At 60.0% G+C, this 26,112-nt stretch overlaps 1 protein-coding gene across 1 annotated transcript in view; it reads right to left on the reverse strand.

Moving 5' to 3' along the window:
• Stk32c (serine/threonine kinase 32C) overlaps positions 1 to 26,112 on the reverse strand; it is a 63,169-nt gene that overhangs the window by 10,536 nt on the left and 26,521 nt on the right. Inside the window, exons 2-7 of the mRNA XM_070011456.1 lie at positions 18,883 to 18,938; positions 2,334 to 2,485; positions 2,017 to 2,190; positions 750 to 787; positions 461 to 550; positions 146 to 249 (exon numbers count right to left, since the gene is read on the reverse strand). Coding sequence (XP_069867557.1) covers positions 146 to 249; positions 461 to 550; positions 750 to 787; positions 2,017 to 2,190; positions 2,334 to 2,485; positions 18,883 to 18,938 — 614 coding nt within the window. The remainder of the gene's footprint in view (positions 1 to 145; positions 250 to 460; positions 551 to 749; positions 788 to 2,016; positions 2,191 to 2,333; positions 2,486 to 18,882; positions 18,939 to 26,112) is intronic.

A 26,112-nucleotide genomic window follows, 5' to 3' on the forward strand; every position in this document is an offset into this window, starting at 1 on the left:
GGGACGGTCCCCTCGCAAGGTGCCAGCCTCGCCAACAGCCCTGAGGAGACCCCCTCTCTGCTGGACACGTGGCACGTGTGTCCGCCTCGGGGCGGCCCTGGGCACAGGTGCTGGCTGGGGCCCAGCGGTCGGCCCGGCTCCGTACCCATCCTCGCAGCAGCTCATACGCCATCACCCCCACAGACCACCAGTCCACCTCGAAGGAATAGCCGGTCCCGCCGTTGACGAAAGAGTGGAAGATCTCCGGGGCTTGCCGACAGAGAGAGAGAGAGGGGTGCAGTGCTGGGTCCCTGTCCCTCCTGAGTGAAACGGGAAGTCCCCTCTTGGGGCACAGAGCCTGCCCCACAGCAGAAGGCCCTGCAGAGAGCGCCCAGCCTGCTTTCCAGCCCCGCGGGACTCAGGTTGGAGGCCTGGGTATGGCCAGGAACGGCACAGTGTGGTCAGGCAGCCTTGGCCTTACCCATGTACGGCTTGGTGCCGGCCAGCGCGGTGGCCCTCTCCCCATCCTTTATGATGGTGGCAATGTTGAAGTCAGTCAGGTGAGCGTGGCCTGTGGATGGAGGACAGGTGACCAGCGCAGGACTGGAGATGTGTGCTTGTGGGCAGGGTTCCCCTCAGCCTCCCTGGCCTCCTGGGGCTCCCCTCGGCCTCCCCAGGCTCCCCCACCTCCCCCAGGCCTCCCCTCAGCCTTCCCAGCCTCCCCCAGGCCTCCCCGGGCTCCCCGGGCCTCCCTGGGCTCCGGCACACACCTTGCTCATCCAGGAGAATGTTGTCAGGCTTCACATCCCTGAGAGGCATGGGCAGGAGGTCAGCTCTGAGTCCACCCCTGCCCGCCCAGCACCATGGCAGAGCCAGCCTCCCCGGGGACGGCACCAGAGGCCGGGAGAGCACCAGGCTGTGGACATTGCAGGGCCCTCGCGGCCCCAGCAACGGGGGAGGGGCCTTGTTGCTCTCTTCCCAAATGGTGCTGGGAAAACCTGCCACAGAGCCACCAGCACCCTGCGTCTGGATCCACACACAGCCCCGAGTTCTCCTAGAGCACACTCACAAGGTACATGCACCCCCCCCCCCCATCCAGAGGAGAACGCAGACCTTCCTGTCAGAACCCCAGGCTGCACAGAGTCCCGGGCTGTCTGCCCCACGTCAGACCCCAGGCTGCACAGAGTCCCGGGCTGTCCCAATCAGACCCCAGGCTGCCCCATGGCAGACCCCGGGCTGCCCCACGTCAGACCCCAGGCTGCCCCACGTCAGACCCCAGGCTGTCCCACGTCAGACCCCAGGCTGTCCCACGTCAGACCCCAGGCTGCCCCATGGCAGACCCCGGGCTGCACAGACCCCAGGCTGTCCCAATCAGACTCTAGGCTGCCCCATGGCAGACCCCAGGCTGCCAGACACCCTAGCTCAGGTGTCCCCATAACTCAGCCTCAGTCCTCTCTGTTCTGACTCCCAGGCACACAACACAGGTGGCTCTCATGGTGCCTGGTCGTGAGCAGACAGCAGGATCCCCAAGGGAGAGAACCAGATAGTTTGATTTTGTCTTTTTGTTGGCCGCAGGGCTTGGGCTCTGTCCCTGAGCTCGTTTGCTCAAGGCTAGCGCTCTACCACTGGGGACCCAGTACCACTTCCAGTTTTCTGGTGATTGACTGGAAATGAGTCTCTCAGACTTTCCTGCTGGGGCTGGCTTCAAACCATGAACCCCAGATCTCAGCCTCCTGAGTAGCTAGGATGACAGGCGTGAGCCACTGGCACCTGGTAGACTTTGTCTTTTCATTCTGCTCTGGCTACAGAATTTCCGCCTAATCTTTGCTTTCTATTTCCATTTTGTTCCTAATTCCACCTCCTGCCGAATGTGACTTCTAATGCCAGCCACATCCCGATTGCACCTGTTTGGGGTGACCGTCAAAAGCCATGGATGGCCAGGATGTGGCAGATGGACAAATGGACAGGTGGGAGCATGTCAGTGGCAGGACGGCAGTGTGGCCAGCCCCCCCCCCACGACAGCTAACAGCCACACACCTGTGGATAATATGCTGGCCACGCAGGTAGTCCAGGGCCAGCGCCATCTCGCAGATGTACAGCTTCACCGTGTCCTCAGAGAACTGCACGTTCTGCTGCAGGTGGTAACGCAGGTCCCCGCCCAGCAGCAGGTCCACCACCATGAACATGTCCTCTTCATCCTGGAAGGAGTACCTGCAGCACAGCGGGCCCAGCATGAACACCGCCGGGGTGGAGCCGCGGCTCCTGCACACTGCAGGAGAAGCCCACGTCTGAGCCAGGAGAGCAGCCCAAGGAGGAGAGGGCAGGGCCTCTGCCCACAGCCCGGGGCGGCTCACCAGAGGTTCACCAGGAAGACGTGCTCAATCTCCTGCAGGATCTCCAGCTCCCTGAAGACGTTGCGCACCTCGTCGCGCTCGATGCACTGCTGCTTGTTCATATACTTCATGGCGTACATCTTCTCCGTGTCCCTCTTCTGCACAATGCACACCTGCAGGCAAAGAGCATTTCAGAGAGCAGCACAGCCCAGCTCTCCAGACAACTCTGGAGCATTGGAGTTCCCCAACGAGCAGCCTCTGCAGATAGGCCAGGCCCAGCGGCGGGGCCCCGAATGAGCCCCCAGCGGCGGGGTCCCGGGTGAGCGCCCAGCGTCAAGGCCCAGTGGCGGGGCCCCGGGTGAGAGCCCAGCATCAAGGCCCAGCGGCAGGCTCCCAGGTGAGCGCCCAGTACCAAGGCCCCGAATGAGCCCCCAGCGGCGGGCTCCCGGGTGAGCGCCCAGTACCAAGGCCCCGAATGAGCCCCCAGCGGCGGGGTCCTGGGTGAGCGCCCAGTGTCAAGGCCCAGCGGCGGGGGCCCCAGGTGAGAACCCAGCATCAAGGCCCAGCGGCGGGGCCCCGAATGAGCCCCCAGCGGCAGGGCCCCGGGTGAGCGCCCAGCATCAAGGCCCAGCGGCGGGGTCCTGGGTGAATGCCCAGCATCAAGGCCCAGCGGCGGGGTCCTGGGTGAGCGCCCAGCATCAAGGCCCAGCGGAGGGGCCCCGGGTGAAAGCCCAGCGGCAGGACCCCAGGTGAGAGCAGGTGTGTTGTTCTGATGTCCCAGATGCTCGCCAGTGCAGCTTCCTCACCTTCTAGAGCCCCACGGATCCTTTCCAAGGACTCGTAGGGGATGGGGGACTGAGAGAGGACTCGTCATTGGCAGCATTGGCTCCGTGACGGGCCCGTCTGCCATGACAATGTGTCTGCACAGCCCTGAAGGTACAATGCCTGCTGAGCTCTGAGCTGCCCGGGCGCCGGGCAGCGGGGCTGGCATTGCTGACACACTGCTAATTGCTCGGCGGCAGAGAGAAGCAAGACAGGGAGAGGTGTGAGGAACTCCAAGCACAGGGAAATGCGCCTGGGCTCCTCGTGGCTGGGAAGCATCCATCAGAGTCAAGGACAGAGATCCCAGAGGAAACCCAGAGGCTGGGCACAAAGCTGCGCTCCGTTCCTGCTGCAAGGCACAGAGACTCAAGGTGGTGGAGGCAATCAGGGAGGCTGTGAGGGTCTCTGGCCTTCACTGAGCAAGAGCCCAGGGGCCTGGAGGAAGCTAACAATTCTGAAACTCAGGTGAGAAGTGACTCTGTTCCCTGTGTCAAGGCCATAGGACATGGCATCTGTCTCAGGCCAAAGCTCTGGACCCTGCCCAAGGGTACCCACATTCCCTGGACTGGGAATGTGCCTAAGGGGGATGAGCTCTGCGTTTATGATACAGAAGTGGATCCTGTGATGTAGCACACAAAGCTGTGCTTACGATACAGAAGTGGATCATGGGATGCAGCATGCAACGCCAGGCTTACAATACAGAAGTGGATCATGGGATGTGGCACACAGTGCCGCATCTGCATGCAGGTTTTCTTCCCAGGCTGCCCAACACCCAGGGCCTTGGTGACCTGCGGCAGGCCCTGGGAGGAGGGAGTGGAACCTCTGTCACACAGCCACCTTAGTGACACTCAGAAGGACATTTGGGATGCCAAGCAAGGATGCTATGCTGGGCAGTGTAGGCTGAGTAGACACACAATATGTGCACCAACAGGAAGGAGCCCCGTGGACAGAGGCCGGGGGTCAGGAAGTTGCACTTCCTATCACACTGCTGCTGATATGGCTGCTGTGTGCCCATGGTAGGAGGGCTGCGGCGACCCCGATCTTTAGCATTTCCAGATATCTGCACTGCACACATCCCTGCCATCACTCAGAGATGAGACCTACGTTGTCACATGCACACCTTGCAAGCCAGCCCGCAGCCCCCAGGCGTGTGGCCGGCCGGCCGGATGCGGAGTCGGAGGTGCAAAGCCTCTGGGGCACGCAGCATCTGCCCCTTTGGCCCCTCCCACCCACCCAGCCCAAACCCAGCCAGTCCGTGTGTAGGCCACCGAGACCCTGCAAGCTCTGTCTGCAACTGCCTCTGCAGGCCGGGGCTTGTCCTCAAGGTGCATCACTTCCTGTCCCCAAAGTCTCCCCATATCTATCGGCACTATGCTGCCCTGTGGACTGAGGGAGCAGGGCTGCAGGGACATGCAGAGAAGTGGGCCTGGCCTCAGGGTGTGGAAGGGAGGTGTGTCTGGAGCTGAGCTGAACCCAGCCCTGCCCAGCCCTGCCCTGCCCAGCCCTGCCCTGCCCTACCCAGCCCTGCCCTGCCAAGCCCTGCCCAGCCCTGCCCTGCCCAGCCCTACCCAGCCCTGCCCTGCCCTACCCAGCCCTGCCCTGCCCCATGGTGGGGATGGGAAGAACACTAATGGCCATCAGCCAGCAAGTGTGTGGAGGGGTCTGGAGGGCACAGGGGTCATACCTGCCCCAAAAGTGTGTGCTGGGAGCGTGGGCTGCAGACCACAGGCAGAGAACAACAGGGAAGCACTGTGGCCAGGTTGGCCAGGCAACTCAGCAAAGCTTGGCTACAAAGAACTTTTTTTTTTTTAACCTACATTGGTTTTTCCAATTATTTTGGAAGCCAGTGGAAACGTTCACAATGGAAACAAGCCTGAGCCAGGCAGGCCTCAGCAGCCCCCTGGCTTCCTCCCCAGGCCTCCCGGCTGGCACTGCACTCTGCTGGATGGAGAACTATGGTCTTGCCAGTCCCAACACTGGCCAGTGGACAGAGCGCACTGCCTGTCTTCTGACCACACGCTCCATGGAAGGCCAACGCGTCCAACCACTCTGCACGGACGCTTTGGTCTTCTCATTGAGCCCAGACCCAGGAGAGGCCTCCCTCAGCTCTGGCAGTGACCGCTACGGACAGTCTGCACACCAGCCAGCAGCGGCGCCCTGGACTCGGCTGGAGAGCATCTGTGTGAGGGCCAAGGTGGGAGGCGGGCTGGTGAGAGGGACGCAGGTCCTCTCGCCCGGCGGGTCCCTAGGGCTCAGGGACTCCCGGGCTGGGCTTCCGTGCTGCTGCAGAGCTCCTCTCAGCAGGGCTGCTTTTCAAGGCACAGTGACTGTGAACCAAGGCCTTGCCCAGAAGCAGCCCCAGGCCCTTGTGTCCATTTGTTCCCCAGGAAAGCTGCTCGAGGGACCCAAACTTGTCTGCAATCCCCATCCCAGGCCCCTCCCCGCTGCAGTCCCCGTCCTCATCCCATATCCCCCGTCCTGGGTGAGACCCCTCCTGCATCTGCTGCAGCAGGAGGGCTCCCTGGCCTCCTTCATCGCTGGCCCCAGCCACCAGCCATCGGGAAAAGCAGGTGGGGCCAGGGCTCCTCAGTCACTGGGCTCTGGAACATTCTCAGCTAGACTGCAATGGAAGCTTTGCTTCTGTGTCTTTCTAGGGGGAAGCCCTGTGCAGCACTAGAAGTGCTCCTTCCCGGGCCAGCCCACATGCGTGCGTCCAGGTGGCCCCAGAGGCATGGCCTCTGGAACCTTAGGGTGGCCTAGTTGGGGCAAAGGGCTCTGAGGATGTAATGACACTGAAAGTCTGAAGGTATGAATTAAGACAAATTCTAAATTATTGATGGGTGATCTACGAGAGGTCAGAAGACACAGGCAGCAGAGGACGAGACGGTGTGGAGCCGATCCAGAGCCAATGGTAAGCATGTGGGTCTGGAAGAAGGAGGGGCCCCCGTGCAGAGGCACGCCGAGGCTCACGCAGCCTCAGAAGCCAGGACAGGCCGGAAGGGCCTCTTCCCCACAGCCTCCGGGAGCCCATCCTGCCTGACCTCAGACCTCTCAAAGGCTGGGCTCCTGACATGGGTAGCCGGGAGCATGCCTCAGGACTTGGTTGCAGCAGCCACTGGAAGGTAGAGTGCACTTTCCTACACACGCCCACTGTGCAAACAGCGGCACCTGCACATCTGTTCTTTCCTCTCCATTTGCTAACCTGGCCACTTTTTTTTTCAGTGGTACTGAGATCTGAACTTAGGGCCCTGTTCCTCCTGGGCAAATACTCGACCATTTGAGCCATTCCAGCGACCCCTGTGCACTGGTTATTCTCAACAGAGGCTCCTGCTTTACGCCCAGGCTGCCCTGGACTACAATCTCCCTTTGCTGCTGGGCTAGCAGCCCCCCTCTCCCCCCATTTTTGCTCTTTCTCTGCTTAAGCCTACAGCTCGTGACTGCACCTGGAGATGAGCTGTGGGTGAACTGATGGCTGGGGTGCCTCTTCTCACAGCCCGTGCCTCTCGCTTCTCTGTCCTTCACCATGACTTGTCTTACTGGGCTGGATTATTCTGGCCACTCTTCACAGGCTCCAAGTCCCTTCCCTCCTCCGGCCCCAGGGAGGAGTGAGCCGAGTGAAGGCAAGCCTGGCCGCCCCACTGCTGACCGGGCCAGGCTGCAGAGCCGAAGGGCTTCATCGGAGCTTCAAGTGTCCTTCAGTGGAGGCTGCTGTGGGAGGAGGGGTTTTAGCCCTGCTGGAAAGCGCAGGTTCTGCTGGCCTCCACCATCAGCTCCACCCTGGCCCATGGGGAAGCTGCAGTGAGTGGCGGCGTGAAGTCTGTGCAAACCCCATTCACAGGGACCCCAAGGACCTCAGGCCCAGCACAGCAGTGTTTCTAAAAGTGAGAGGAAAGCCACCAGTCTTCCGGGCTGGCCTCAGGGGCTGAGAGCAGCCCAGTGGAAGCACGTCCTCATGTGAAACTGGCCGGGCTCTCTGGGCCACTCCCTCCAATAATCCACTTGTTCGTGACAAAGAAGCAGCAGAATCCAACCCGAGCAACATGAACCCCGCTGGTCCCAGGCCACGGGGTGCCGTGTAAAATGCTACAGTACAGCCCAAAATAGGCTGGTGACTAATGGCGGTGTAATTGCCATTCTAATTAAATGCTGTTTACGTATTTTGCAGACTTAAAGTGATTCACTCCAAGCTCTTTTTCTTTTCAAGTAATTTTTGTTCCCCAGAAAGCAAAGGCCTGATAACAGGTACTCAGAGGCTCCAATCCGCAGTGAACCCATGTCCAGGCCATGGCACAGGAGCCCGGGCTCCTGCTAGGGCTCTGTCCTGGCCAGGGTCAGCAGCACAAACACTGAAAACCCAGTGCTTTGATGGTGTCTGCAGAGTCCAAAGAAGGGCTGACCCTGAAATGGGGTGACTGGGGAGACTTAGGGGGAACAGGGTCCCCGAAGTACAGAAGGCAGGGCCGGCCCAGAGCCTGTCAGAAAAGGGTTCTGAGGGCTCCCAGGGGTCCTGATCACATCAAGACACCGGAATCCCAAGGCCTCACATCCACCACCAGGGCCCAACTGCCCTCCTCCCACCGAGAGGCGTGTCTGTAGGTGGTCAGCCCAGCGCCCATCCACCCCGTGAGGATGGCGTGTCTGCAGGTGGTCAGCCCAGTGCCTGTCCACCCCGTGAGGACGGCGTGTCTGCAGGTGGTCAGCCCAGCGCCCGTCCACCCCGGGAGGACGGCGTATCTGCAGGTGGTCAGCCCAGCGCCCGTCCACCCCGTGAGGATGGCGTGTCTGCAGGTGGTCAGCCCAGTGCCCGTCCACCCCATGAGAATGGTGTGTCTTGCAGGTGGTCAGCCCAGCGCCCATGCACCCTGTGAGGATAGCACGTCTGCAGGTGGTCAGCCCAGCACCCGTCCACTCCTTGAGGACGGCGTGTCTGCAGGTGGTCAGCCCAGCGCCCGTCCACCCTGTGAGGATAGCACGTCTGCAGGTGGTCAGCCCAGCGCCCGTCCACTCCTTGAGGACGGCGTGTCTGCAGGTGGTCAGCCCAGTGCCCGTCCACCCTATGAGGATAGCACGTATGCAGGTGGTCAGCCCAGCGCCCGTCCACTCCTTGAGGATGGCGTGTCTGCAGGTGGTCAGCCCAGCGCCCGTCCACCCCGTGAGGATGGCACGTCTGCAGGTGGTCAGCCCAGCGCCTGTCACCCTGTGAGGACGGCACGTCTGCAGGTGGTCAGCCCAGCGCCCGTCACCCTGTGAGGACGGCGTGTCTGCAGGTGGTCAGCCCAGCACCCGTCCACTCCGTGAGGATGGCACGTCTGCAGGTGGTCAGCCCAGCGCCCGTCCACCCTGTGAGGACGGCACGTCTGCAGGTGGTCAGCCCAGCGCCCGTCCACCCCATGAGGACGGCACGTCTGCAGGTGGTCAGCCCAGCGCCCGTCCACCCCATGAGGACAGTGTGTCTGCAAGTGGTCAGCCCAGCGCCCGTCTACCCCGTGAGGACAGCGTGTCTGCAGGTGGTCAGCCCAGCGCCCGTCCACCCCGTGAGGACAGCGTGTCTGCAGGTGGTCAGCCCAGCGCCCGTCCACCCCGTGAGGACGGCACATCTGCAGGTGGTCGGCCCAGCGCCTGTCCACCCTGTGAGGACAGCACATCTGCAGGTGGTCAGCCCAGCGCCCGTCCACCCCGTGAGGACAGCACATCTGCAGGTGGTCAGCCCAGCGCCCATCCACCCAGGACACACACTTTCGGAGAGTGAGTCTGCCAAAGCACCAAGTCCAACAGTGGAAAGGCTCAGAACAGGAGCAGCAGAGGCGGTGCACGGTGGTGAAGCCAGATGGGGCTCCAAGACATAGCCACCTGGAGCTCAACAGGCCATGGGGATGGGCAGGGCACAGGCCCTGACCTGCGCCTTGCACAGACTCGGGGGTGATGAGCATGAGGAGGGGGAGGAGAGAATCTGGGCCCTACAAGATCACAGCATGTAGGTGTGAACAAGGGCTGTGGCTGTTTGGGAAAACAGTCCTTATCTCTTAGAGACACTACTGAAATATTGACAATAAGATGAGCCGCTCTGAAATTCATCTGAAATAGCCCAGCGCGTGGGTGGGGGAGGGGTGGGAGCAAGATGAGCATCCGGTTAGTAACTGGGTGGCTGGGAAGTAGCCTTGGGTTATAACTGGGTGGCTGGGAAGCAGCCTTGGGTTATAACTGGGTGGCTGGGAAGCAGCATCGGGTTATAACTGGGCGGCTGGGAAGCAGCATCGGGTTATAACTGGGCAGCTGGAAAGCAGCCTTGGGTTATAACTGGGTGTCTGGGAAGCAGCCTTGGGTTATAACTGGGCAGCTGGAAAGCAGCCTTGGGTTATAACTGGGTGTCTGGGAGGCAGCCTCGGGTTAGTAACTGGGCGGCTGGGAGGCAGCATCCGGTTATAACTGGGCGGCTGGGAGGCAGCGGGGAGGAGGCAGTGGGGGCTGGCTCACCGGAGCTGTCCCTCTATTTTTGCACATACTGGCAGCTCTACATAGTAAAGTCAAAGAGATCTGAGGCCACCTTTTGTGGCTTGGAAGCCAGAGCTACAGGCCTGAGGTAAGGGCCCACGGTAACGGCAGTGGGGGAGGAGGGGAAGCTGGCTACTGGAGGGCACTGGTCCGTGCTGGGGACAAATCGCCAGGTTTCAGGTAATGTGGTGGTTTGTGCCCCAGACGCCTGCGTGCTGTCAGGAGGTGGGGCGGCGTGCGGTCCCGGGGAGTTCTGCGCAGCAGAGCCTGCTCTGCTCCCTGAGAGCCACGGGCGGCGTGGGCAGATCCTCACCCACAGCCACCAGCAGCTCCAGCTCTGCAGGCACCCATGTCCTGGCGGCCACGCCCCAGCCCTGGGTCCAGGGACCCAGCAGAGCCGAGCCGCCAGTGAGCCAGCATGGAGGCCTCCCTGCTTCCGGCGGGCCCAGCCTCAGCCACGCCCCTTCGCTGCGCCTCCAAGCCAGGCCAACCGAGGCGAGGGGTGGGGGTGGGGCACAGGAAGACAGACACCACCCCTCTGGGCAGTCACAAGGGAGACGGCTACTGCAAGGCACACCGCCGCCCGGTGACCCTCAAGGAAGCCCGGCCACATCCGCGAGGCGCTCTGGCCCACTAAGGGGCAGTCGATAGCGCCCTGCGCCGGCTGTTCCTCGGGGAGGCGGCCGGGCAGAGCTCTGAGGGGGCAGAGGCAGCACACAGATGACAGAGGAGGGGCTGGCAGCAGGCCACTGGTCCCAGGCAGCGTGCCCTCAATCTCCGTGGGACCTGCAGCCACCGTGCACCTCCGCTCCATGGCACCTCAGCCTGTGACACCTCAGCCCGTGGCACCTCAGCCCGTGACACCTCAGCCCGTGGCACCTCAGCCCGTGGCACCTCAGCCCGTGACACCTCAGCCCGTGACACCTCAGCCCGTGGCACCTCAGCCCCATGGCACCTCAGCCCGTGACACCTCAGCCCGTGGCACCTCAGCCCGTGGCACCTCAGCCCGTGACACCTCAGCCCGTGGCACCTCAGCCCGTGACACCTCAGCCCCATGGCACCTCAGCCCGTGGCACCTCAGCCCATGACACCTCAACTCGTGACACCCTCAGCCCGTGACACCTCAGCCCGTGGCACCTCAGCCCGTGGCACCTCAGCCCGTGACACCTCAGCCCGTGGCACCTCAGCCCGTGGCACCTCAGCCCGTGGCACCTCAGCCCGTGACACCTCAGCCTGTGGCACCTCAGCCCGTGGCACCTCAGCCCGTGGCACCTCAGCCCGTGACACCTCAGCCCCATGGCACCTCAGCCCGTGGCACCCTCAGCTCATATCTGAGCAGAGCATCCCTCAGCAGCTGTCCCTCTGGTCCACGCGGGGAGGAGACCCTGCAGCTTTGCACTGGGCCCGGCCGGCCTCCTGGCCTTTGTGGAGCCTCCCTGCGGTGGGCAGGCCTCCTCTGGCTCTCTGATCCCGGGGTGGGGCCCTGTTTCATTCTCAGCATCTGCCCCTCTACAAAGCCACCGTGGCCAGCGTCCCTGACTCTGATGGAGAGAAGCTGGTGCGAGCCCCTCAGCGTGCCAGGCAGGGTGGCGGGGTCAGGAGGCCTGACTGCACCAGCAGCCCCACACAGAGCTCGCGAGCCAAAGGGCAAAGGTGTTGGGTGGGGGAACAGAGCTCGTGTGGCTTCCAAAGCGGTCTGTGGCTGTGGGGCCTGCGGGGCCAGCAGGGTGCCCGGACTGGGCACTGGAGACCACGGCCCCCACCTCAGCCCTAAGCAGGAAGCATTAAATCCCAGAGCCACACCGGGCGCGAGCTCTGCGGCAGTCTCAGGCTGGGCAAGCCCCCACGCCCGGCCTCCGTAGCTCTGAGTGCCCGGCCCTGGGCGGGATGTGGACGGGGCACTGCACTGCTCTGGCACCTCCACAGCCCCTCCGTGGGTTCCAGAGCCCCCAGCTGCTGGGGTTCCCAAGTGAACATTCCAGAACCAGTGAACATTCCAGAGTGCGTGTGTGCGCATGTGTGTGCACACTCACCCCCACAAGTCAGCACCAAGTCCTCTTAGAGCCACACAGACAGCCAGCACCTCTGCTCTGAGGTCTCACCAAGCACAGGCCCCACATCTGCCTGGCCAAGCAGAGACTCCTTTCTGCCTTGAGCAAGACGGTGGACTGGGCAGGGTGGCTGTAAGGGGAAGAGTGAAGCCAGGGCTTGGGGTGCTGGGGCACAAGGGATCATGTCTCAGTGAGCGTGAATGGCCACACTCAGAGACAGTGCCACCAGGCTGTGGTGTGAGCCCTGGCCGGGCACACTCAGCCTCGCCAGTCTGTGGGACACAGCTTTCCCTCCGGCACTGGGGCCAGACACAGGCGGAGAGTGCCGTACAAAGCCAATACTGTCTCAAAAGTAAAGACATTCCTACTCACAAGGACACAGCATACACAACAACATAATGCACAATAGTGATGCAAATAGCATCTAATATCAACATGTAAAACAGCACTTCTTAGCAAAAAACTGGGTCCCTATTTGAGTAAGATATCAGCATTCCCTGCGGTTTTCTTAGCATGTCACCTCCACCCAACCTCAGGGATCTTGTCCTTCATCTTATCAGACTTGTTTCAGAGTTCGGCTGGAAAAGTAAATGTGAGAATTGGGGTATTTTTGGAGGGTCACGATGGAGACACGCTCAGGGCCCCAGACCACATGGAGTGGCGGCAGACACCAGCCAGGACAGGACAGAAAGCCCAAAGGAGGCCGAGAACGGCACTGTCCCACCCAGGCCGAGGGGCTCCGGGCAGACAGGCTCTTCTCCCATATGCTTCTGGCTCCAAAGCTGCACGCGGCCATACTCTCAGGAAACAAATGGTGTGTGACTCAGCTGCAGACTCCAGGCATGTCTGGGGAGGCCTCATCACTGGCAGGGCTCCCCAAGAAGGGACTGGGAGTGGAGAGAGGGGGCAGCAGGGGATTCAAGACGGAGCAGCCAGCAGCTCAGGAGCCCAGGCAGGGAGCCTGTCCTGGAGTAAGGGAGGACAGGATGGGGTGGGAGGAAGGGAGGACAGGATGGGGGAGGGAGGGAGGGAGGAAGGGCAGGTTGGGGTATGTGGGGTGGGGGGTATGAGGGAGGGCAGCTTGGAGGGAGGGCAGGACGGGGTACACAGGGTGGGGGAGGGAGGCAGTGCAGGTCAGGGTACCCAGGGTAGGGAAGGGAGGGAGGGAGGGCAGGTTGGGGTACCCAGGGTGGGGGAGGGAGGACCAGTTGGGGTACATGAGGTAGGGGAGGGAGGGAGGGCAGGCCGGGGTACGTGGGGTGGGGGAGGGAGGGAGGATCGGTCGGGGCATGTGGGTAGGAGAGCGGGGGCTGTGCCCAAGCTCTGCCACAACTGAGAACCGCAGGCTGCCTGTGGCTCTCATCTGCCCCAAACAAGCCGGGCAGAGCTGTCCCCCACACAGGGGACAGAGTCCTCACAGGGGCCTGGGCATGGCTGGCTGCAGACAGGTCTGCTGCAGGCCAGGGTCTCCCATTGGTGCCCATCCTTCCCCACTGACAGGGGTAAAGGAAGGCCGGCTGCCAGTAGCACCGCCTTTCTGGGTATTCAGCTCTGTTCCCTAGGATTTCCCCACACGGGTAACATTAAAAGCCAGTAAATGTGTGTACTTTTTCTCCTGCAGATTACCAGATTACTCCCCCCTCCCCACCCCCCTATTCCCCCAGACATGGGATGGGATAATGGTAGCCACAGGCCAGAATTCAATTTCCTGGATTTAGAGCACACCTAATCAGAAGGGCCGGCTTCCCAGACGCCTGGCCTTTCCTAACCCCTGGCCGGGAGCCAAGACCACTCCAAGTTCTTAATCACAGCATAGAGTGGTCAGATGCAGGGGGGAACACGGAGAACCTGCGGGATAGACTAGTGTCCAGAGAAAACTGAATCGATTTCCTCCATGTCTTGGTTATGCCCAATCAGATTATATGTCTTAGAACTGATTGTGCCCCATCACTCCCTGGATATAAGCTGGGCAAAAGTGGAGAGAACAGGGTGGGGGGGAGGGCCTGGGGGAGGGAAGGAGTGTGTCCGTGCACTCCTTTTCTGGGGAAAAGGCAGGTGCACAGAGACCATATGCATGGTGGAGCCTGAGCACAGTCCTGAGTGAGGGCTCACACCCCGAATGAGGCTCAGGAGCCCATCCACAGCCACAGGGAAGGTGAAGTTTCCTAGCAGCAGCGTCCGATGCAGCCAGGGGTCCCCACGACCCAGAACCTAGGGACAGAAGCATACTTCATCCTGCAGCTAGTCACAGGCTGTGGGCTGGGCCCCCATCTCTCTCTCTCGGAGAACAGAACCTGCTCCGAGACATGAGCTCTCTTGATTCCAGAGGATCAGTGGGGTGGACATGTCCCATGCTCTTCAAGGCTGAGCTACCATTTTGGAAAGAATGGAAGCCTAGCAGAACAGCATTTCCACCCTCAAATGGTATCTTTCCCACAAGACTCGGGGTTCTGCTAGGAGGCCCCTTGGAATACTGGCTCAGTAGGGAAAAGGCATGAGGTCAAGTGTACCATCAAGGTCTAGTGCCCCCTGCAGGTGACTTCTGGTACTGAGCTTATGCTGGATGAGGGATGAACTTGAGAAACTAATGCTTAGAAAGCAGCAGCCTCGATGCTGAGCGGCATGGAGATCACCTGATGTGTAACCAGGGACAGGCACTTCAGCCAGTTGGCTCTGCTAGTCCTTACCCTTACCCTCATGCTGGCCCCCAACACTAATTTACTTCTGTATCTCTGCCTGGATCTACACTTTTGAGCACCCAACTGTATTCCTTCATTATATAATTATTGCTTATTCCTTCATTACAGGAGATGGTCCGCCAGATTCTGCTCTCAAGAATTCCCATTGTGACTTTCTGCTCAGGAAAACCAGCTCCACAAAAACCAGCCTCCAGTGCCCCTGTCAGGAGTCTGGGAGTCGGCCCTCTTCAGCAGATGCCCAGGTCCGAGTTACCTGGCCCTGTACTCACATTGAGGGTCTCATCCTCAGGGGTTCACAGCCAGGCCTTGTAGCAATCAGGGTGGAACAAGTTAAAACCATGAGACTGCATCTCACTCTACTGGGAGAACTACTAGCAGACAACGGAACGTAATCAGCAAGGACATGGAGAGCCTGCTGGTGGGAATGGCAAGATCTGCTTAGCAAACAGTCTGGTGGCATTTGCTCAGAAAGTCACGCTCAGGATCACCCTACAATCCAGCAATTCCTCTTTTATATACAAAATTAAAAACAGAGACCCGGGGGTTTCCAAACACACCCACAGCGGCATTATTCACAAGGACTAAGCAATGGAAGCACCCCACATGCCCATCGATTAGTGGAAGAACAAGCATGTTATGGAGAAGCAGTAGGATGTCATTCCTCCTTAAAAAGGAAGGAATCTGGCACATGCTGTGCCAGGAGCAGTCTTTGTGCTACATGAAATTAATCAGGTACAAAGACAGGTATTACATGATTTCACGTAAATACTACAACAGATTGAATGCTGTCATCCTAGGTGAAATCCTAGCCTACTCTTTGCCAGTATTAGGAGTGGAGTGGTCATCTCCCAGGTGGGATCTTTGCCTCTACAAGGATTCCCAAAGAGGTCCAGTCTCCCTCCCACCCCACACTCACCGAAGAAAGCTCTGTCTGTGCCAAGAAGTGGGTCCCCATCACACCCCAGACTACCTTGCTCCCAGACTTTTAGCCTCCAGAACTGAAAGAGCAAAGCAATGTCTATGTCTGAAGCATCCAGCCTACAGTATCTTTGTTATAGGAGTCAGAAGTAAGACTGTGAGGTCCCCGACAAGAGAAAGCACAGGGAGAGAAAGAACACTGGCTGTCAGGCACTATGATTTAATGGAGCACAGCTTCAGTTCTGCAAGATGGAAAGTTACAGCAGTCTATCACACAGCCTGGCTATGCAGAATGAGTGAAGAAAGACTGTGCACCTGAAGGCCAATGGGCTGGACAATGCCAGGTTACATGCAATTTACCACATTTTCGGTGAGGGGGGGCGGGGAGAGGTACAGGTACTGGGGCTTGAACTCAAACTCTGGGTACTATCCCTTCACTCAAGGCTAGTGTTCTAACACTTGAGCCATAGTTCCACTTCCAGCTTTTTGCTGGTTAACTGGCTTTTGCCCAGCAGATCTTGGGAGTGCCCTTCCCTATCCCCACTCCTTCTAGTCTGGGGCCACTGCCCTGGTCACTGAGAGCAACTGGAAGGACTCAAGTTTGGCCTGAGACAAGCCTCACTCCCAGAAACCCAGGCAACCGAAGCCCAGAGCACTGGAGATTTAATTAGACAGCTAACCAGGGGGTACAAAGAAGCCCACCAGCTGCACTACTAACTTGCCTCTGAAATAATAAATAAATAAATAAAACCACACTTGCTCTGTCTCCTCCACTCTGCAGCAGCCTACTTCTGAGCCAGTATCTCTTTGGAGCTCAGAATTGGCCAGAAGGGTCAGACTCTAAGCCTAGCGGAGGAAGCTGCCCATCTGTGTTAGAGGAGCAGAAATGACCCTGGCAGGGGTCAAGGGCCAGCAGAAGTAGGAAGGTTCCTGGCACTTGAGAGTAGAAAGACAGGCAGGGAGGCAGAAGCAGCGCCAGCCCACTCCCCTCGCTCAGCCCAGGGTGGTCTCTGCCCTCCATCGGGGCCTCTATAGCAAGCACCTCCGGCCTAAGTTCTGAGTGCCTGGTGATCAGTGTCTTCCTGTCTGGGTCACCCTCCCGAGCCCAGCCACAGCTGCTTCCTCCCCCCACTTCCTGTCTGGGTCACCCTCCCGAGCCCAGCCACAGCTGCTGCCTCCCCCACTTCCTGTCTGGGTCACCCTCCCGAGCCCAGCCACAGCTGCTTCCTCCCCCCACTTCCTGTCTGGGTCACCCTCCCGAGCCCAGCCACAGCTGCTTCCTCCCCCACTTCCTGTCTCAGTCACCCTCCTGAGCCCAGCCACAGCTGCTGCCTCCCCCCACTTCCTGTCTGGGTCACCCTCCTGAGCCCAGCCACAGCTGCTGCCTCCCCCCACTTCCTGTCTGGGTCACCCTCCTGAGCCCAGCCACAGCTGCTTCCTCCCCCACTTCCTGTCTGGGTCACCCTCCTGAGCCCAGCCACAGCTGCTGCCTCCCCCCACTTCCTGTCTGGGTCACCCTCCTGAGCCCAGCCACAGCTGCTTCCTCCCCCACTTCCTGTCTGGGTCACCCTCCTGAGCCCAGCCACAGCTGCTTCCTCCCCCACTTCCTGTCTGGGTCACCCTCCCAAGCCCAGCCACAGCTGCTTCCTCCCCTACTTCCTGTCTCAGTCACCCTCCTGAGCCCAGCCACAGCTGCTGCCTCCCCCTACTTCCTGTCTCAGTCACCCTCCTGAGCCCAGCCACAGCTGCTTCCTCCCCCACTTCCTGTCTGGGTCACCCTCCTGAGCCCAGCCACAGCTGCTTCCTCCCCCACTTCCTGTCTCAGTCACCCTCCTGAGCCCAGCCACAGCTGCTTCCTCCCCCCACTTCCTGTCTGGGTCACCCTCCTGAGCCCAGCCACAGCTGCTTCCTCCCCCCACCTCCTGTCTGGGTCACCCTCCTGAGCCCAGCCACAGCTGCTTCCTCCCCCCACTTCCTGTCTGGGTCACCCTCCTGAGCCCAGCCACAGCTGCTTCCTCCCCTACTTCCTGTCTGGGTCACCCTCCCGAGCCCAGCCACAGCTGCTTCCTCCCCCCACCTCCTGTCTGGGTCACCCTCCCGAGCCCAGCCACAGCTGCTGCCTCCCCCCACTTCCTGTCTGGGTCACCCTCCCGAGCCCAGCCACAGCTGCTTCCTCCCCCACTTCCTGTCTGGGTCACCCTCCTGAGCCCAGCCACAGCTGCTTCCTCCCCCACTTCCTGTCTGGGTCACCCTCCTGAGCCCAGCCACAGCTGCTTCCTCCCCCACTTCCTGTCTGGGTCACCCTCCCAAGCCCAGCCACAGCTGCTTCCTCCCCTACTTCCTGTCTCAGTCACCCTCCTGAGCCCAGCCACAGCTGCTGCCTCCCCCTACTTCCTGTCTCAGTCACCCTCCTGAGCCCAGCCACAGCTGCTTCCTCCCCCCACTTCCTGTCTGGGTCACCCTCCTGAGCCCAGCCACAGCTGCTTCCTCCCCCCACTTCCTGTCTGGGTCACCCTCCTGAGCCCAGCCACAGCTGCTTCCTCCCCTACTTCCTGTCTGGGTCACCCTCCTGAGCCCAGCCACAGCTGCTTCCTCCCCCCACTTCCTGTCTGGGTCACCCTCCCGAGCCCAGCCACAGCTGCTGCCTCCCCCCACTTCCTGTCTGGGTCACCCTCCTGAGCCCAGCCACAGCTGCTCCCCCCTCCCCTGCCTTTTCCTGTACCACTGTGGCCCTGGGAACCAAGCACAGAGGTCTCCCAACCAGCTTTGCACTCCTGACAAAGTCAGGACCTGAGGGTCCAGGGCCAGCCATCCTCAAAACCATCAAAGCACCTGGGCCGGGGACACCTCCAGACACAGAAGTTAGGAACCTCTCTCCTTGGTGCTCATCTCTCTGACTTAATCATCCATCACAAGGCCTGGAGAAGCCTTAAAACGGAGGCAATTAATCATACTCCAATGCCCTCTGCATTCTGCTCTGGCAGCAATCTCTTTAGAACGGCCTGATGAAGCCTGAATAAGCAGACTCGGCTGGGCTGGCAGCCCGTGCTGCCGCCAAGCCCTTAAACCGCTGAAAAGAAGCATCCATTCAGAAGGGACTGGCCGCTCAGTTGCCACAGAAGCCGACAGCAAATCCCAGCGGAACTTCCCAGAGCTCTCGTTCAGCCTCTTCCAGTTATAATTGCCCCCAGTGTCTGGATATCACAAGTCAACAACTGGGAAGTTAGAGCTGGCCAAGAGAAAACAGGAAGCAGGCAGAGGGCTGGCTCCAGCCCTGTGGACCACCTGCTGGAAAGGAAGCTGCTGCGGGTCTCTGCCTGGCCCTCCACCCGTCCCTCTGCACCTGATGCGCGGGGCACAGGCGCCGTGTGGCCTCTGGGACACAGGGTGACTTCAGACAGAGGCTGCTGCCGACTGTCCTGTGAGCTCTAGGACCATGGGATATGGCCACCTCACGCTGCCCCTTCTGAGAGCCTCCCTCTCCAGACCCGAGCTACCCTCACGGAGGAAAGAGAAGGCTGAAGGGACGGCTGCCGAGCGCAGGGTGCCCGCCCCCCGCCCCTGCCGGCCTGCCCACAGCCCCCTTACCTTGCCAAAGCTGCCCTTCCCGATGGCTCTCAGGATCTGGAAGTGGTCGAAGTTCACTGTGGGATAAAGCAGAGAGGAGCCAGGTGAGCAGAAGGCTCTGGAGCGGGTCTGTCCACCTCGCACCCCTGCGGCCCGCCCTGCAGGACCATCTTCTGGTCAGGGTGATCTGTCTACCCAGACATGGGACAACCAATGGGTGGGACCTGAGCCTGGTCCCCAGGAGGTACAGGGACAAACGAGTCAGCCTGGCTCCAGGACAGGCTTGAAAGCCACCCTTTAGCTCTAAGCCTGCCTGCTGGGAGCCTCCTCTAAACCCAGATATCCTGGGAAAGCTGGAGGCCCTGCCCTGCCTGCACCAAGGGGCTCAGAGGGACTTTCTCCAGGCTTTCGTCCTTCTAAGCCCCGACAAGCCCTGCATCAGGCAATCCCAGCTGGCTCTGCCCCCAAGGGTACCCAGAATCCAGCCCCACCAACCCCTCCCCCTGCAGCCAGGGTCCTCCTCAGTTTCCACCGTGCTCACAGAACGTGGGAGCTTGGGGCCCTTTTCCAGATGTGCCCCCATTGGAGGGCACAGAAGGCCTCTGCGTGAGGAAGCCTGTGGGGGAGACAGTAAGAGGGAGTGGGGGCTGCTGAGTCCTTAAGGTCACTGGGGAGACCAGAGGCTGAGCCAGGGCCTGGAGCTCACACGCCGCCGCCCCCCCCCCCCCCCCCCGCGCCCGTGCCTTGCAGTGCAGGGCCAAGGTGCACAGACACCTTGCAAATAAATGATCACACAGGTCGAGAAGCGACGCCAACTTGCCACAGCCCTACCCAGCCTTTACACATCATCTGCCCAGGAATCAAAATGAGCCTGCCGGGAGGTCTTCTGTGTGGGGAGGTTGCGGCGCAGCCCCGAGCTCCAGGTTCCGGGCCCTCCTCCTGTGCCCTGGCCCTCTCCAGGCAGCACAGCTTTGAGCTCGGGCCTGGCCCTCCTTCAGGGGTCCCAGGCCTTCATGTTTTTCAGCGAACAACACAGCGCAGGAGCAGGCACTGACTGCCTGCTACCCACAGCTATTTAACACGACCCCTTCCCTGGTCGCGACCCCCTTCCCTGCTCACGACCCCTTCCCTGGTCGTGACCCCCTCGCCTGGTCAGGATTACCTTCCCTGCTCACGACCCCTTTCCTGCTCACAACCCCTTTCCTGCTCACAACCCCTTCCCTGCTCACGACCCCTTTCCTGCTCACAACCCCTTCCCTAGTCACCACCCCTTCCCTGGTCGCGACCTCCATCCCTGGTCGCAACCCCTTCCCTGGTCACGACCCCTTCCCTGGTCACCACCCCTTCCCTTGTCGTGACCTCTTTCCCTGGTCACGACCCCTTCCCTGGTCGTGACCCCTTCCCTGGTTGCCAGCCCCTCGCCTGGCTACCGCCCCTTCCCTGGCCACCGCCCTTCCCTGGTCAGGTGCTGTCACCTCTAGGTCTTTCCCAGGAGCTGCATCCGGCCTCACCCACCCTCAGGACAGCGCGGCCGCCCGCTGCTGCTAGTCCTTGTACTCAGCCACTCCAGAGCCGACCACAGGGCCTCCCCCACAGGGGTTATGGGTTCTCCCTGTCTGCCTGCAAGAGACATGGGAGCTCTGCCATCTCATATCTAGGACGTGGAGGTGGAGTGAGATGCCTGGGCCTAGCCAGACCCAAGGGAGTAAATCCCCCCGGATCTTCCCCCAGTGTTTACAGTAGAGCTCCCCAACGTACTCCCATCTCCCTGAATTTACAGTAGAGCTCCCCATCATAACCCCATCTCCCTGAATTTACAGTAGAGCTCCCCATCATAATCCCATCTCCCTGAATTTACAGTAGAGCTCCCCATCATAATCCCATCCCCCAATATTTACAGTAAAGCTCCCCAACATAATCCCATCTCCCTGTATATACAGCAAAGCTCCCCATCATAACCCCATCTCTCTGTATATACAGTAAAGATCCCCTTCATAACCCCATCTCCCCAATATTTACAGTAAAGATCCCCTTCATAACCCCATCTCCCCAATATTTACAGTAAAGATCCCCATCATCACCCACATCTTAGTATTTACAATAAAGCTTACCATCACACTCCGTCCTCCTGTACTTACAGTAAATCTACCTATCAAATCCCTGTGGGGTGGCTGATTCCAACAGCTCTCTCACCTGCCTGATGTTCCACCCGACACTGGCAGCCGCCAGATCAGTAAAGCACCTCTGGCTGGGAGGCTGCCTGGGGCAGGCGGTAAGGCTCCCTGTGATGAGGGAGCATTTCCCTCCCCAAGCCATCCAGAGGTCCCACCATCTAACCACTGGGCTCCAGGGGCTTTTGAACCTAGGCGCTTCGCAGAAGCTGCACCTGCCTGGTCCAACCAGAGCACCCAGCTGAGCTCCCTGAGTGGAGAGGCGACCCTGAGGCTCATCCACAGTCAGAGGAGGTAGAGGCCCAGCACTCATGGGCCCAGGGGTGCAAACAGAAGTCCAAGTTCCCGCCAGCCAACACAGTCTTACCTCTGTGAACCCCATTGCCACGCTGCTGCTCGGGTCCCCCGCCCTCCAGGGCTCTGGAGAGCCCCTTCTCAGTGAGCCAGCCTGACACTGTTCGCTCTCAGCACAGTCAGGAGCCCAGAGCAAATGTGATCCCACGTCTGGGAGACCTGTGCCTCTGGGGTGCTCAGGTACACAGTGGATGCGTCCCAGCGAGAGTGAAGTCCCGGGCAGGGAGCAGGACACTGCCAGGAGCAGTGATGTCATCAGCAACTCCAGACGCCACAGGGACACCCTCAGCAGGAGGCAGACAGACTTCCACCAGGCCTGGGTGCAGGGATGTCTGCAGGGCTGGGTTGAATGTAGAAAATGCCCCACACAGGGCATTATGGGGAGGTGTGAAGCCAGGCTGTCCCGAGCCCCCCTTACCCCTTACACCTGCCCTCTGCAGCCTGGAGCCTGTCCCTGCCGAGCCCCAATCCCTCAATCCACCGGAGAAGACCAAAGGCCTCACAGGAAGAGGTGGCAACCAATAGCCGCAGGCCCTGAGAGGCACACTGCGCTGCGGGGAGGGGGGGGGGCTGCACAGGCCAGTGGGGACCCCTCAGCCCCCTCTGGCCTCAGGAATGGGCCAGAGTCAGACAGGACATCTACCAGAGGGCTTGTCTGAGGGGACAAGCCAGCAGCTCCACACTCACTGGGCCCCCCAGGTGCTCCGGAGAAGATGCCACCCACACCAGAAGCAGCGCCAACACCCTCAGACCTGGATTTCCGCCTCCCTCCCAGACACTGAGCAGCAGCAGGGAGGAGGCCCGGCTGGGGCTGGCTGCCAAGCCGCACACAGTGTCTGCCTGGCACAGCAGGGCAGGTGTGAACTCACACCTCACTTTCACACACATTAGCACTTCTTCAGCAGGCGAAGACACATTTTCTACAGCCTCCCTTTTCCTGGAATGTACTTAGCAGCTAGTACTCCATCCTACAGCCTCCTTTTCCTGGGTGTACCTAGCCACTGGCATCCCACCCCACCCCTGGGGCTGTTTGTGGTCACCTTGGGGCATCATCCAGCCCCCTGAACCACTTGTACTTACGTCCCTTGAGCTGCAGGGGCTGGAGAGGAGAGCAGAGCCAGCAGAGGGCTTCCCACAGGCTGAGCTGACCCCCAGTCCCATGTCCCCCCCGCCCCCGGTGCCACCCACTGCGGGAGTGGTGGCAGAGCCCTGGGCTCTGGATTCATGAACCAGCACTGCCTGGTGAGGCGTGGGCAGTGACATCCTTGAGCCAGCTCTGTCCCGCCCACCACTGCTCACCCCAGAGCGACTGCCTGGCAGCTGTGGGCAATCAGCAGAAGCACCCACCTCCCAACCCATCATTACTCACTGCAGCCCAGAAGAATCCATTTCTATTTGGAGACTAATTGCTCTGAGGGCCTCTTTTCAAAATGTGTATTTGTGATTGTGATATTCTGGTCAAATGGGGCAGACCCCACCTCTGCCCAGCACATCTGGGTAGCGTGAGAACTCCGCGGGCCTTGGGAGCTGGCCACTGCTGGGAGCTGGGGGGGGGCCTCAGCCTGCCTCAGTGGGCTCAGTGGGGACGGTGCATTGGACAGACACTGAACAGCAGCACAGACTGCTGTTCTAACAGGGAGCAGAGGGGCCCCAAAGCCTGCTGGGGGAGACAGAGGCGGCTTCCTGGAGCAGAGGCTGGGCAAGGGAGAGGGGGCGAGTCTCTCCTGCCTGGTGTCCTTCCCACCCTGCCACCTACCCAGACTAGCCAGGAGGAAGTCTAGCCCTCCGGGGGGGAGGGGGCTGCCACGGATGAACATGGGGCACAGAATGCAAAGGAAGCATCGTGACCCCAACTCCAGGGAGCAGAATAGGCTAGACCCACGAGCAACCAGACGTTTAGGCGCCACGCATGAGGAGGCCACATGCTGCCTGGCAGTCTAGGAAGTGTGTGCACATCTGTGTGCGTGTGCCCACTGGCGGATACACGTCTGTGTATAGAAACGTGCTTACATGGGTGTGCACACATCCATGTGTGTTCATATCTACGTATGCGTAGCTGTATCAAACCTTTGTGTCTGTGTGCGTGTACATGCATGTTCATCTCTGTGTGCTCAACATAAATGTTTTCAGGACCATGTGTCCGTGTGTGCACACCCGACTTCCAGCTTCACAGCGGGACGCGGCCCGTACAGCCTCATGCCCTGCAGAACCTGGGAAGTGGCCAGGCTCCAGGCTGGTGTCTGGCAGTGGCCTCCCTGTCCCCTCCCTGTACTCCAGCCTAGGAAAGAGCTCCGGCAGCAGGGAGGCCTTCCCGTCCTAGCCACAGCACGCCCTTTCTCCTCTCAGGGTACTTTTGGGAAATGGCCCCTACCTCCCTAGGTCGTCATTCTGGGACACGTGCCCTGCCAGGCAGGTCACACAAGTGAGGAGCCAGGTACTTCCAGCCATCCTCAGTGTGGCCAGCTGGTTAACTACCAACCTGCTCCAGAGTCGCCACACTTCCTGTGGCCGGCCAATCTTCCACACCTGCTGCTGACCAAGGGCACAACACACATCCGCCAGGCAAATGCATACAGGGTTAGGTTAGGTCCAGGAAAGAAAACACCAGTGCTATTCAGAGGATCCCTCAAAGCCCACCACCCGTCTTGAAGCCATCTAGGAAATAACTCCTGGCCCTCAGTGTGCACACATGGCCACTGGCCCTGGCATCTGTTCAGACACCAGGAGCCCACCTAAATCCCGCCTAACAGATTCGACCGTGGGCTGGCCCCAAGGGTATCGTGAAGGCTGGTCTTAGTGAGGTGAGGAACGCAGTCGAGCCAGGCTCCCTCAGTGGGGAGGAGGGCACCAGCTCAGACCTCAGAGCCCCTCAACGCTCCACCACAGACACAGACCTTGCTGGGGTCCACCATCCCAGATGCTGGAGCCACCACTCAAACATGTAGCTCCTCTGCTATCCAACCACGTGGAGGCCGAAGCCCAGTCCCGCCCAGCAGATGCACACTCTCCATCACATTTGATTTACCATCTCCATCTCCAAACAGCAGGACGGGGTCAGGGGCTGGCCAGGGGACCAGCCCCTGTGGCCAGCAGCCCCCTGGAGCGCTAGCCCTGCTCCAGGAGTTACGTTCCTCTGTACAACTCTCGGGGCAGGGCTACTCCCCCAAACGCTCTTTCCAGGCCTGGCCATGGTGTGAAGGTGTCCCCTGGGGCCAGCCTAGCCTCTGGCCACAGAGGGACCCCAGAGGGCTGCAGGGGCCAGTCTACGTGTGGAGGTGGTTGTGGGTCATCACTACACTCAGGGTGCCTGACAGAATAGGAAGCCGGCAGAGAGGACCACAGAGCTGAGAGACCAAGAGCAGCCCGTGTCCAGCCGGCCTCCACGGACCCCTCAAGGCCGACTCTTGGGCTCTGCACTCCATTTCTTGGTCCACTGCAGTCCCTCTCACCAAAGACTTTGAATTAATTCAGTCACAGGCAGCCAGAGACGTGAGAAACTGGCAAATTAACTTTAAAGCAAACTTTAACAATTAAAAATAAGCAAAGGACAGGCGTGCATACTGGGTTCCTAAGGAGACCACGGCACACAGTAAGATTCACCACGCGACAGCCTCTGCCTGCAGCCCAGCTCGGCGTGGCAGGACACGCCCAAGATGCCAAGCTTGGCAGCGAGGTATGGTAGACCACAGTACGTCACAAAGCTTCTTAGAAAGTCAAACACACCACTGTGCAACCCAGCAAATTCAATTCCTAGATATCGGCCCAAGAGAAACAAAGCAGACCACACAGGAATGCAACCCGAGTCCAAATGGCCGAGGGCTGGAAACCGCCAGGATGAGGGGAAGGAAAGGGACTCGGATTTCCCTTCTGCAGCAGACACAACTCTGCTTGTCAGCTTCTGAAACATACTTGCTGGCAGGTATCACTTGAGGTATTTCCATACCTGCATAAGATATACCCAGATCAAACCCAGGGCCTGGACCCCTCTCCCTCAGCCCAATTCCCGCTCGGCAACCTTCTAAAGGAATGAGCCGCTGACACACAACCACATGGATGAATTTCAGATTAAGCTGACTGTAGAAAAGTATTATGCCGTACAATTCAATTTATACAAGAGCAAGAACAGGTGCAACCTACAATGGTAGAAAAGCCTCAGTATGTGTGTCTGGGGCGCAGGGACTCAGAAGAGCACACAGGACCACTGCAGAGCGGTGCTGAGCCCTGTGTCCCCCAAGGGTCACGTGAATTCAAAATGCACCAACCTGTGCCCTTCAGAGCTGACTCGCAGCTCCACCTCAGTAAAAATGCCTGATACACACTATAGATACTTCGTAGAGGAGCACCGTGTGTGTAACCTGCATTTCAAGATGTCTATTTTTGCCATTTGGTTGCAGAAAACAGGTTCATCCAGTGACTGCTCCACAGACCCAAGTGACAGGGCCGACAAGATGTGAATTCTGTGTCCAGAGTGACAAGCTGCCCCAAGCAGAAGGCTGGACAGTGAGCCAGAGGACTTGAGCGATGGGGGGAGAGAGGCCAGGGCAGAGAAGACAGGTCAAGTGGATGGTGAGTTGGTCAAGGGAAAGGCAACAGCAGTGTGATTTCTCAGCAAGCCTGGGGTCTAGTAGCACAGAGCCGGGGAGAAGCACAGTCCCACCCCTGCGCAGCCAGGGTCAGGCTTTCACAAGGCACTGCACCGCTTTATTTACAAGCCCGTGGTGTAGAG

The sequence above is a fragment of the Dipodomys merriami genome, unplaced genomic scaffold (assembly GCF_024711535.1).
Source record: "Dipodomys merriami isolate MVZ:Mamm:240054 unplaced genomic scaffold, mDipMer1.0.p SCAF_82, whole genome shotgun sequence".
NCBI lineage: Eukaryota > Metazoa > Chordata > Mammalia > Rodentia > Heteromyidae > Dipodomys > Dipodomys merriami.